We start from the raw sequence: 12521 nt of genomic DNA on the forward strand, positions 1-12521 counted from the left end.
AAGAAAAAATGAATGAATGTTAGGGCATGGAGACAGGAGTTGCAGTCAGGGAGGGCTTCACAGAGATGGTGGTGCCTGAGCTCATCGGGAAGGGCTGGTTATAGTCACTAGCACCATGCTAGGCAGGCCCTTTCTGCGAGAATCCTCGTGACAACACTATGACGTAGACAGCCCTACTTTACGGAGGAAGAAAACCTCAGAGAGATTGGATAAATTGTCTGAGATCATAAAACTGCAAGTGGTACAGACAGGATTCCAAAAGAGCTCTGTCTATTGCAGAGCCTGTGGTTGTTCCACCATGCCACGCTAGAAGGCGTGGGGAAGGGTATCCCAAGCAGACAGAACGGCTTGAGCAAAGGCTTGGGGGCACACTAGGGATGACACGGGGCTGATTTTCTGGAACCCACGGCTGCCACGCTCTCTAAACTCTAGCACTTTCCAAAGCACTCACTATGGCTTGTGAGAAAAGCAAGTGGCAAGTGAGTGTTCAACACTTCCTCCTAGAGCTGGAAATTACAGTTTGCATCTCAGCTCTTCTATGACAGGCTGTATGATCTTGCGAAAGTCCCTTCCCCTCTCTGAGCCTCTGTTTCCTCATTTGTTTAAATGAGCATGTGATTCCTACCTTGTAGAGCTGTTATAAGAATTCAAGGCAACGTGTGAAGCGTTGAATTACAATCAATCTGTTCAAGGTGCCTTTAGGACACCCAGGGCTGGCTTTTGCTGGAGGGGTTGGCTGAATCACCAGGCAAAGGGACTTTTAGATAATTGGATGGGGGATGCCTTCCATTTTCCGAGAAATGAGGGTGCTGGCAGACAGCCTACTGCTAGTCTGCTTCAAATGGACCAGATGCTATTTTGGAGATGAGAAAAGACAGTGGCAGTGTAGGGAGAAGATAAAAACCAAGAAATAGTAGTACTGACCCACTCCTGATCAGGAACAGAAGACAGGCAAGCCAGCCAGGTGTCTTCAGCCCTCGAGAGGGCCTCTAGTGCTGGCAGAGTCCTGAAGATGTGCAGAGTGAAGGGGAGGGGTTGGAGAGAGAGTACTGATGGGCTTTCAGGCTGAATCACACTCATTAAAACGACAGTCAAGTGTTTGACCTTGGATTATGACTCTATTTTTCTCCAATCCCTGGAGCTGGCTGTTTTCAAGAGAAGAAGTGGAGCCGTCTGCTCAGAGCTGGCCCTGGCACCGAGGAACCTTTCCCTGGGGGACAGCCACGCAGGAACTCATACAATGTGTTGGAGGTGGGCAAGGTTCTTCTCAATGTACGGATATTTACGTTAAGGAGTAATGCCATCAATACCTCATGCCATTTCACCAAAAGAGAAGATGTTTTTTTCTTTTTAACCCAGATCCTCAGGTTCTCAGCAGAGATATTATAACCATACCATCTAAATAAAATCTTCACATAGAGTCTGAGTCTATGAATCTCATCCTGACCTCTTCAGAAAATGGGAGACTCAAAAAAAATTGACTGCAGAATATTACATAGCTCTTGAGCTATTAAGTGGTGAGCCAGGGATTCAAATATTAGTCTGTCTGCAAATCAGAACATAAGTTTCATTACATTTCTTTTTTAAAAATAATTGCTATCATGGATATGCGCTTACCATGTGCCAGACACTGTACTGGGCAGTATTTTTACATGATCTCAATATTCTTCAATAACTCTGCAAAGAATGATTAACCCCACTTTACAGATAAATAAACTGAGTCTCATTAATGAAATTGCATGAGGCTGCCTTGCTAATAGGTGGCTGAAGCAGAGGATAAACCTGCATGGGTCTGACACTAAAGATCTAATTGATCCACAGTCTGGGAGTGGTCAGCAGGATGGGGAGTCAAGGGCCGCTCACTTTCTGTAAACAGCTAATTTACTGGCATCTTGTAAATATCTCTTTCTACCACCTGGAAGGCACCTCCCTGAAGAGGAACTGTACCAGAGGTAGAAGGAAGGGGTTGCCTTCTGCACCGACTTGTACGGAGAGCTCAGCTCCTTCCCTGCAGTGGGATTAAATGCTAAGTGGAAGGGATGCTCTTTTATTTATCCATGAAGTGGTGTGCAGATGCTGCTAAAAAGCAACCTCTGATGAATCCTCTGAGCTTCCCAGGCAGGGAAACCCACTCTGTGCTGCTCCTGCGCACATGACAGAAATGTTCCTCTATCACCATGGCAACAGCCAATACACCAGCATCCCACAAGAGGCCAGAGCTGCTCTGTGGGGAGCTGTGGTCCAAGCTTGGTGGGAGTAGGAGTGGGGTGCATGGGGGAGGGGTGTCTCATCAGCTAGATTCTTCTTGCTTGAGGCTAGCTTGTTGCTGGGGCAGGAATGTTTATACGGGATTCCAAGCCTCCTGTGTCTGAAGGAATCTGGGCAAAGGGAGATGGCAGGAAAGCTTGAGGAGGGCCCAGGGGGCATATTACATTTTCCATGGCTTCCAATAAATGTGTTTATTAGGCAAGTTGCTGATGGATGGCACCTTTCTAAGGGGGCTGTCAGTACACCCTAGTGCAGAATTTCATGGGCTTTGCAGACAACGAGACCTGACTTCTAGCTCTGTAACTTTTTGGTTCAAAGATCTCATGTTAGTTGCTGTACCCTCTCTGAAGTCTAATTGCTTCATTGGTAAAAGGGGGATATTTAACACCTCCCTTGTGGGAGATTAAATGACATGACACATGGACAGTTTCTGGCAACTGGTCAGCATCTAATCAGTTGTAGTTATTATGATGTCCCCAATACTGTCAGAGAAGTGGAGACTTGGCAAGGGGACCATCTCTGACTCCCTTAAGTCAGGGGTATTGGAATTAGAAGTCATGCCACCTGTGTTTCTTCTGGGCGCCCCGGCTTCTCTCTCTTCCTAAAGCCGTCTCAGCGTTCAGTGTTTGCCCCTGTGTTCCCTGGCTCAGCCCGGTGACGTCAGGTGCTTATTTCTCCCTGCGGGGCCCTACCCAGAGAATCCCACAACACCAGACCTTGAGGATCGCCCAGCTTAGCTCCCTCTCCCTCATCTTCCAAGCCAGGAAATGGAAGCCTGGAGACAGAAGTGAAGTGTCTTTTCAAGGTCATCCAGAAAGGTAGAAGCCAATAGTTGAAGTGGTTGTTGCATTTATTTTGGGCAGGTATGACTAAGCCTGGGAGTAGCGGCAGAGGTCGACCTCGTGCCTTCTATGAATTCTCTTGGGTGTGTAACGTGGGGATACACATGTATGAGGAGAGTCCTTTTTTTATTTAGTTGTGCTACTGGCAAGTTCTGTGATTCCCCTGGCATCAGAAATATTAATAGCTAACATTTGCACAGTGCTTTATGGCTGATAAAATACACTCATATACTTGATCTTATTTAGCTCTTGAAATAGTCCTTCGAGGTCGTTATGATAATTATCGCCATTCTTTTACAGATCAGGAAACTGAGGCTGAACGTGACTTGTTCAGAGCGACACAGTTACCACTAGGCAGATTTAGGAGTTGAACTTATATTTGTGTGATTCGTAAGTATAGCAAAGTGGCCCAGCTGATGTGCCACATTCGGAGAATTCAAAGCTCAGGACATAGCCGTCTTCTGTGCAGAGTGGAGGAGGAGGGCATCCCCAGGGCTGACGGTCACGAAGGCCCACCTGAATAGAGATGGCAAACCCTCAATTCAACCGGGTTCTCCAAACGGCAGGTAACAAGATAGTATGGGAGCAATAATGATGCCTCTTCCAGGAAAGCTTTGTCGCCTTCAAAGTGTTGTCATATTATCTCATGAGAGGCCCGAGGAAGACCTAATACCCCCAGTTTACATAAGAGGCCCAGGGAGCCGAGCAACTTGTTGAAAATCTGCAAAGCCAACGAGTAATGGAGCCAGGACAAGAACCCACAGTTCCTCAATCCCAAACGCTTTCTACTTCTTTTTAGGGCAGCTGGGTCTGAAGGGGGTCCCTGATCCTGAGGCATGAGCAAGGGCCAAGGTTGGCATGTTCCAGCAAACTTCCTTGTTTGGGAGGAACCAAGACAGTGTGCCGAGGTTCCCCTTTAAGCTTTGTGTTTGAGCTCTGCCTGCAAAAGGCACTTCAATTGCTCCTCCGACCTGTACCCAGCCTGGCTCCCTGTGAGCCTTCTCTGCCGCACTGTTGCTCAAGGGGAAGAGAGAAATCAGAGGGGCGCGGTAAAGCATTTAAATTGGTTCCCAAGTTTAGCAGGATTCTTTCATCTGCAGTCGCCAGGTGGTTACTTGTGTTTACAATTCAGTGGGAAGATAAAGATTACACAAGGAAGGACCTCAAAGAGTCCCAGGCTTCCAGAACTGGAAGAGACTTCCGAGATTCTGATAGTCAGAATCAGAATAGTCCGTCAGGGCTTAGTCAGTCACTGAATGATTAGCACAGGGAGATCAGCTCCGTGCTTTGTGACCACCTAGACAGGGGGGATAGGGAGGGTGGGAGGGAGATATGAGAGGGAGGGGATATGGGGATATATATATATATATATATATATATATATATATATATATAGCTGATTCATTTTGTTATATAGCAGAAACTAAGACACAGTTGTAAAGCAATTATACTCCAATAAAGATGTTAGGAAAAAAAGAAAGAAAGAAAGATGGGAGAGATCCCCCGTCCCCACTTCTTCACTGATTGTTCTGGGAGAAATGCCTTCTACCTGGAGATGGGGAATGGCTGGTTGGTCTCAGAGGGAGATAGGTAGAAAAGGCCCTAACTGCACCAGAATTTTATATTTTATAGCATTTCCCAATCCTGCTCCCTCTTCAATTCCAGAGAAAAGGCAGGATATAAGATAAATGAAGAGGGCTATATTCTCCCTGCATCTGGAACCTAGATCCACAGGTAAGGATACGGGAAAGATTTTCATTACAGCTCATTGAAAACCCAAGCCCATTTATAATACAGTGTCTTTGCATGCTAAAGACACTTCCTGGCAAGGACTCAGTGGAACACGGAGGATATTGTTTTAATCGGCTGTGATTTACATTTGTGCCAACTAACGAAAATCTTCTGATTATATTGAGCTGATTAATAACCACCCATGCCCAATCATAAGAAAATATTCTGTTCTTCCATAAGAGTAATATTCTTATTAAAACCTACCAGAAAATAGTTATAAATTAGTGGAATATTTGATAAATATTTTTAATGGTCTTGTGGGCCTCCATTGTATCAGTGAAGGAATCTATAGGTAAGCAGTTCTCTGGGAACGTTCTGATCTACCACCCAAGACTGGGATACTTCCTGTGTGTTGAATGTTACATCAGGCTTTGCAGATCATGGTGAGAGAAGCAGCAGACAGAATTCCTCACTGTGAGGTGCTTGCCATCTAAAACTATAGCTGGACAGACACCAACAAAATAAACACACACACAAGTACAGCCTCTCGGAACCCCTCTTACAAATATTTGAGTGCATTCTACATGCCAGGTGCTATTCTAAGGCTTAAGGAGTATAGTGATAATACAGGGAGGGTCTTTGCTTTCAAGGAATAGATCTATACCTTCTTATGACTTATCCAATCCAGCTTCCCTGACTTTGCTCTTGCCATCTCCTCCGTCTTGACTGTCTCCCCTACGCTGTCCTGGTTTTCTGAATTCCACCCATTTTACACGGCCTGGGCTCTACTGCTCCTGTGAACTCTCCTCCTACCCCAGAGATCTCTTCTTCCTCTGCCTCCTTTAATCCTCACTGCCTGCTCCACTTTCTGGTCACACACAGGCGCTCTGCCATTGCTAATTATGTGTTCACGTGTTTCTGAGTTGTCTTCTTATGGGCAGAACTTGGATTTTCTTCATCTTGAATCTCCTTTACCCTCCAGTGCCTAGCATGATGCCTTGTGTGTATTAGGTACTCAAGACATGTTTGTTAATTGGTTGATTTTTAAATATTATACGTGCTCTACAAGCTTAATGGTTAGGGGGGAATTAGTGAAATATATATAAAAAAAGACAACCCACTCATTCAAAAAACTTAAGGTGATACAGTGTCTGAAATCCCATCAGTAGAGATTCATGCCTTTGGAAAAGATTCCTCTCATTTTCTAAAAAATACTCAGTTTAATACATCAAACTGAGTTTATTTACTTATTAGTGACATCAGTTTTATTCTCCAATAAACACAAGAACTGAGTTGGGTAAGAGTAGAGCTGGATTCTTAAACAGCAGAGTCCTTGCTATGTATCAGGCACTGTGCTTGGTGTTGGGGTCCAAAGATGACTGAGACACAACCCCATCATTGAAAAGCTTATATTCTAGTCACCAGAATATTTTATTATCATTTCTTCAGGGGCTATGACGAAACCAAGCACAGACATTGAAACAGCCCACCCTGGAGGATTGAGGGGAGGCTTCCTGGAGCAGTCATCAAGGAACATTCCTGCAGGCCTTCTCTGTCTGACTGCTTTCCCTCTTCTCTGATTGTAAACCGTTTCAGATGCCTCAAGACCCATCTCAAATATCACATCTTCTGAGAAGGTATCCCTAAGCCTCACAGGCAGAATGAATCCCTCGCTCTCTGGTGCTCCTAAAACACCTCGCCCATCTTATTGTGGTGATTGTTTCTTTGTCTGTCCTCCCTACTTTCCCCCTCTAGCCCACATAGACGGTGAACTAGCAAACAAGGGACACTTTCCATTCATGTCAGTCTATCCAGCTCTAACCATGCCTGGCACATGGGAGATGGGAGGACCACTGTATAACTATAGTTGACCGAAGACCTCTTGGACATCACTGGGTCTCTGGCTCAGGGCTGGTTTGTGCATCTCCAGTGCCCAAGCTGAGTGCCAGCTGGGACGTAGGAAGCAAGAACTGCCTGCCAACATTAGTGACAAGCTGCTCATTGATTCCATTCAGCCCAATAAATACTTACTGAGAACTAGTTCCAATAAGAATAAGAATCTTGGGCTTCCCTGGTGGCGCAGTGGTTGAGAGTCCGCCTGCCGATGCAGGGGACACGGGTTCGTGCCCCGGTCCGGGAAGATCCCACGTGCCACGGAGCGGCTGGGCCCGTGAGCCATGGCCGCTGGGCCTGCGCGTCCGGAGCTTGTGCTCTGCAACGGGAGAGGCCACAACAGTGAGAGGCCCGCGTACGGCAAAAAAAAAAAAAAAAAAAAGTATAAGAATCTTGCCACCACTACTAGAATGCCTACTGTTTGCCAGGCGCTTTACATACATGCTCTCACTTACTCTGTGTAACGACTTTGAAAAGTGTTATCTCCTTTCACTGGCTCAGGAAAAGAGGCTCAGAGGGCTGATTTGCCCAAGGTCACGTATCACGCAGAGTGGTCTGAATGTAAGGTATATCTGCTGAGTCCTGCTGCAATTCAACATAGGGATTAAAAGTATACCTCCTGAGAGGTGAAAACAAAGGTTCATGGGGCATACGAGATTCAGGGAGTGCCCATGGGAAGGTGGTAATCAGAAAGCCTTCATGGAGGTCGAGGCAGATCTGGCCAATGAACGAACTGGAAAAAACAAACAGAAAGATCTTAAAGAGGTGACCTTCTCGTTACTACATAGGATACACCAATGCCTGTAAGCAAGAACGCAGAAGGGGTGGCAGAGCCTTAGGTATCCCACTCAGGGGTCCTGCATCAGGGGATTTCCAGACTTACACATGTTTCCTCTCTCTTGTGCAAGAGATGGGGGAGAGGAGTAGGTGCTCTGAGGTGAGCCATCCCTAAGGTTCAGGTGCTGAAAGCGCATCCCACACATCCTTCCAAGACAGGTGGAGAGGGTCTGCGTCCCACCCCCTTTCTCCCCAAAGTAGAGGAGACGACCCTTCGCTTCCCCACTAGGTCTTGTCTTGTCACCTTAGGGTAGGGGGGGATGTCTTTTTCTCCCAGCATTGAGGAAGGGATAGTTCTTTTTCATCTCACTATAGGGTGTGTGTGTGTTTGTGTGTGTGTGTGTGTGTGTGTGTGTGTGTGTGCATGTTCGCGCGCGCGAGGGGAATGGCTTCGTTCACACCTCAGGGTGGGGAGGTTGACACCTTTCTTTCCTTCAAAGGGAGTGGGGACAGTTTCCCGGACACGGTTCTTTTCTCTCCCAGTCAAAAAGATGGTAGGGGCTCTGAGCTCTCTTGTCCCTATTCTTGGGGAGCAGGACTAGCTTCCACGCCCTCCCCAGAGAGCCACGCTCAGGTCTCAGGAGGCCTGGTCCTCCCCAGACCGCGTGTCCCCAGCCCCCGAAGGCCCGCTGCTCACAGCCGGCTGCACAGGCTGCGAGTCTGGGGCGGCGCCGGCTCTGCGGCGCGGGGCGGGGCAACATGTGCCCCCGCCCCCGGCTCCGCCCTCTCCCTGGCGCTGAGCCTCGCACCTCCCCGCCCGCCCGGCCCAGTTGGCCGCGGCTGTCTGCGTGGCTTGCGCGCCTCGGACCGAGCCTTTACCGCTTCAGCCGCTTCAGCCGCTTCAGCCGCCTCAGCCGCCTCAGCCACCTCAGCCCCCGCCGCCGCTTCCGTCTCGCCCTCCACGCCTCCCGGCTCCGCCGCCCCGGGCGCCCTCAGCCCTTCAAGCCAGATGATGAACTTCCTGCGGCGCCGACTGTCCGACAGCAGCTTCATCGCCAACCTGCCCAATGGCTACATGACTGACCTGCAGCGGCCGGAGCCCCAGCAGCCGCCGCCGCCGCCGCCCCCCGGCCCGGGCGCGGCCTCGGCCTCGTCTGCGCCCCCGGTCGCCTCGCCGGGCCCCGAGCGGAGGCCGCCGCCCGCCCCGGCGCCCGCGCCGCAGCCCGCGCCGCAGCCGGCCCCGGCGCCGTCGGTGGGCAGCAGCTTCTTCAGCTCGCTCTCCCAGGCGGTGAAGCAAACGGCAGCCTCGGCCGGGCTGGTGGACGCGCCCGCGCCCGCGCCCGCCGCCCCCAGGAAGGCCAAGGTGCTGCTGGTCGTCGACGAGCCGCACACCGACTGGTAGGTGCCCGGCCGGCGCCGCCCGGGGCTCGGGGCCGCTCCGAGGATGCTCCGGCTCCCAGGGAGGTGTCAGAGCAACGAAAAGGAGGGTCTGGGGTCCCGCCGCGAGGAGAGGGGGTCCAGCGAGCGTGTGTGTGTCGAGGGCGGGGGGAGGCACTGGTCAGCCTGGAAAGGTGAAGCCTGTGGTAAAATAGTCCCTCAGTTGACTCAAATCCTCCCAACACACAAATGCTGGAGCTACTTTATCCAACAGGGAAGAGTCTTAAGAAATAGAGTTTTTTTTTTTTTTTGAGGGAGGGGTGGAGGGAACAGACTTTTCTGCCTCAATACATCAAAGCTGACGTGAAAAGGGTCCCAGATCCCCCGAGGGACGTGAAGGCCAACAAGAAAGGTTCTGCCTTATGGGCCCCGGGGCGAATCAGGAATGGAAATGGGTAGTTGGGGGCGGGGAAGCGAGAGGGCGAGGGGGTATTTTTTCACCTGGTCCGATTAAGGCTGGTGGGAGCCAGGTGTACATGGACTTGTTCCCGTGCAGCGTGGTGAACTCGTTTAAGAATAATACAATTCTTGTATCTTCTGCAGCCCCAAATATTCTTGTATTTTCCCAAATCTCCAATTTGTGGATTAAAAAAATATTTTGGGGGGTGGGTATGTGTTTTGGGGTGGAAGTGATGTTACTTTTTCCAGCTGGAAGGATGATGACCGAGGTATTCTGTATCATTAAATATTCTGGATCATTAAAGGGACGCAAATAAAGAGATGTGCCTTAATGCAGAAGATGGGAAACTTAAAAATTTCTTTTTTGTTGTTTTAAGGGATATTCCAAATTGGAATGCTGAAGGCTGAGGGAATATGTGACCTCTGGTCGATAAAAGCATGAATGAGGTCTGTTTAAGACAAATTAGTTAAAAGAGGCTCTGTTTTATGGAGGAGGAAGTTGACCCAGGGGATGGTTAGGGTGGGAGGTGATAGTGGAATTGACTGGTGAAGGGCTTGAAGAAGGGAAGAGGTGAGGAAAAGGGGTTGCTTTTTCTTCTGGAACATGGCAAGATTTTTTTTGTTTTTTGGGTTTTTTTCTCCTTTCCTCACAAGAGTTGGGGTTGGAGACTAGACCTAAGTCTTTCCTCCCAAGAGGGAGGCACAGAGGGACCACAGAGCTATTTATCTCTATTTCCTCTTCTGGCTGCTTCCCTGGTTTTCTCTATCATTTTCTCACTGGGAGACCCAGACGGAGAGAGTGCTGGCGTGGCTGTGATAAAAGTGAAATGTAGATGTGGAGATGCCCTCCTGCTGACTTGTGTAGTTGGCTTTTTCTTAGGACAGCAGAGTAGAAAACCTGAAGTGACCTTTGTAAGGAAATGACACAGACACACACAAGAGTGTACTGGGGAAGGTAAGAGAGTATATGATGGTGCCATTGGCAGTCCCCTAGGAGAATTACTCTAACTCAGTTCAAATCAACAAGTGCTTATTAAATGGGAAGGGAAGGTAGCTAAGCTTTATTGAGCATCTGTTATATGCCAAACCCTGTACTAGGTGCACTAATATATATCTTATTGAATTTTCACCACCAAACTGAGTCTTAGAGAAAGTAAGTAATGTGTTCACAGTCAAATGGTAGAACCAGAATTTGAACTTAGGCCTACTTGACTCCACTTTTGCCACTCCATTATATTATTATGTGTATATATATATATATATATAATATGTTATATCATTATTATTATTATATTATTAGCAATATTAATAATTGGCCCCCTCTAGGGGCTAGGCAGTGTATGGGCCTTACAGAGAACTCACTCAAATTTGGGAGACAAAATGAAAACATGAAACAGTTAACAAAAAGGAATCTAGAATAATTAGTTGAGACTGGTGTTTCAGGCTTTCAGTAAATGGTGTGATTAGAGTTATTGAGAGTAAGGGTCAGAGTTATTGGAGAAAGCTTCACAAAGGATGAGTCTTGAAGAAAGACCAGGAAAAGGAGGGGAGAAATGAGAATGAAATTGGTGCTTCATTTTTTTATGCAAGAATCTTGACCCTCCTGTACGTGGTCCTGATCTCCTTTCCTGTTGAAGGCATTTGTTTTGGGTGTAATTACTAGTTAGGTACCCGCAGGTAGGAAGACACTCATTTGTATGGGTATGTGTTTATAACTGCTTCTGTGGCTTGGGACTTGAAACTCTCCTTGGATAGTATTATTCTCTAGGAAGACTGCCTGCCTGGCACGAACCACAGAACTTGCCTTGCCCAGGAGACTAGACTTCGGATGGAAGAAATAGAAGCCACTTTACTGTAGGCTGACTCCCAACTGTTTTCTGATTTTCTCTAAAGTAATAACATTGATTTATTAAAACTCATAAACCCAGTTTGAGTCTAGTGCTTGACAGCAGTTCTGTGCTTCTGTGTTTCTGTGCTTAATGGCAGTTCTCAGAATTTTGCAGAGTCTGTCTTCTTTTAAGGTGTCTGTATTTGTTAAAAACATCGCAGTTAAGTATTGGTGAGTGGCTTTATTGAAAGGTCTCTATGAGTTAAGGCGCAGATGCCTGTTTATGACAAGCTCAGTGACTTAAAAAGGTGCTTTTTGCTCTAAAGACTGATTTTAATAGATTTGTCTCACAGTTTTACCTACCTAGATAGTATTCTGTGAGCAGGTGTCATACATGCCTGATATTATTTTCCTGGTGCTTGCATAGGAAGTCAGAGTATAGCCTCCGAGTAAAATTTGAGAATATTGGTCCCATTCGAATTATGGAATGCTAAAATACGGAGGGTTATAACAAGTATTTAAATAATTGGAGATTTAAAGGAGGGCTTAAAATAGGCAGCGTCTTAGAGCAGCCTTGATACACAGCAGATTCTTTTGAATTTCTGTAGTGTAATTGTGGGCAATGGAATCTGGGGATCATATCACTGACCAGGTTGATGGGAAAATCGGAGGATGTTCCTCTCTTTCTTTTGCTTGAAATGTGTTTTCATTGGTTGCCTGAGCTCTTTAGGTTAATTGCACATTTGCACATTAACGGATCACTGAAAAATATTTCTGTTCCACTAAAACGTGATGTCAAGCTCATTATATACCTTTTTAGTTAATTATTACTAATATATATATATATATATGCCTGAAAATGCATGTCTTCTTTCAAGGTTCGTACCTAAATTAGAAGTGCAGTTAATATTGCATTTTAACGATGTTTGTGCTTAAACAAGGAACAAGCGTCCATTTGCATATGTTGTTTTTTCTGTGTTTTACCTTCTCACTGGTTATGAGGTAAGTTTTCTCTCAGATTCTCCCCTGCCTCTGTTCCAGTGATTCCAATTCCAGTGATCAAGTGAGCTTTTTCAACCTCGAATGTCTCAATGTTTGAATTTGAAAATCGGTATAACAGGCATTCTAGAGATTATCTAGAGTATCTAGAGATTGCAGATTTGATAAGTCCACAGATGTTTATTGCACACCTCTGTATAGAGTATATATGCTAAGAAAAATGAGACATAGTATCTCTCTTCTAAGATCTTTCCATCTGGCTGGATAGACAAGATAAATACATTTAAAAAAAAGTTTACTAAAAACTTCCCTTTGTATTTGAACTATGGTCCTTGGATCAGCAGAAT

General features: G+C 46.8%; 1 protein-coding gene across 1 annotated transcript in view; it reads left to right on the plus strand.

Moving 5' to 3' along the window:
* The first annotated feature begins 8395 nt into the window (after positions 1–8395).
* Positions 8396–12521, plus strand: part of SYN2 (synapsin II) — a 153034-nt gene continuing 148908 nt past the window's right edge. Inside the window, exon 1 of the mRNA XM_060023073.1 lies at positions 8396–8909. Coding sequence (XP_059879056.1) covers positions 8521–8909 — 389 coding nt within the window. The 5' untranslated portion in view covers positions 8396–8520. The remainder of the gene's footprint in view (positions 8910–12521) is intronic.

This window comes from Delphinus delphis, chromosome 10, assembly GCF_949987515.2.
Source record: "Delphinus delphis chromosome 10, mDelDel1.2, whole genome shotgun sequence".
NCBI classification, from domain to species: domain Eukaryota; kingdom Metazoa; phylum Chordata; class Mammalia; order Artiodactyla; family Delphinidae; genus Delphinus; species Delphinus delphis.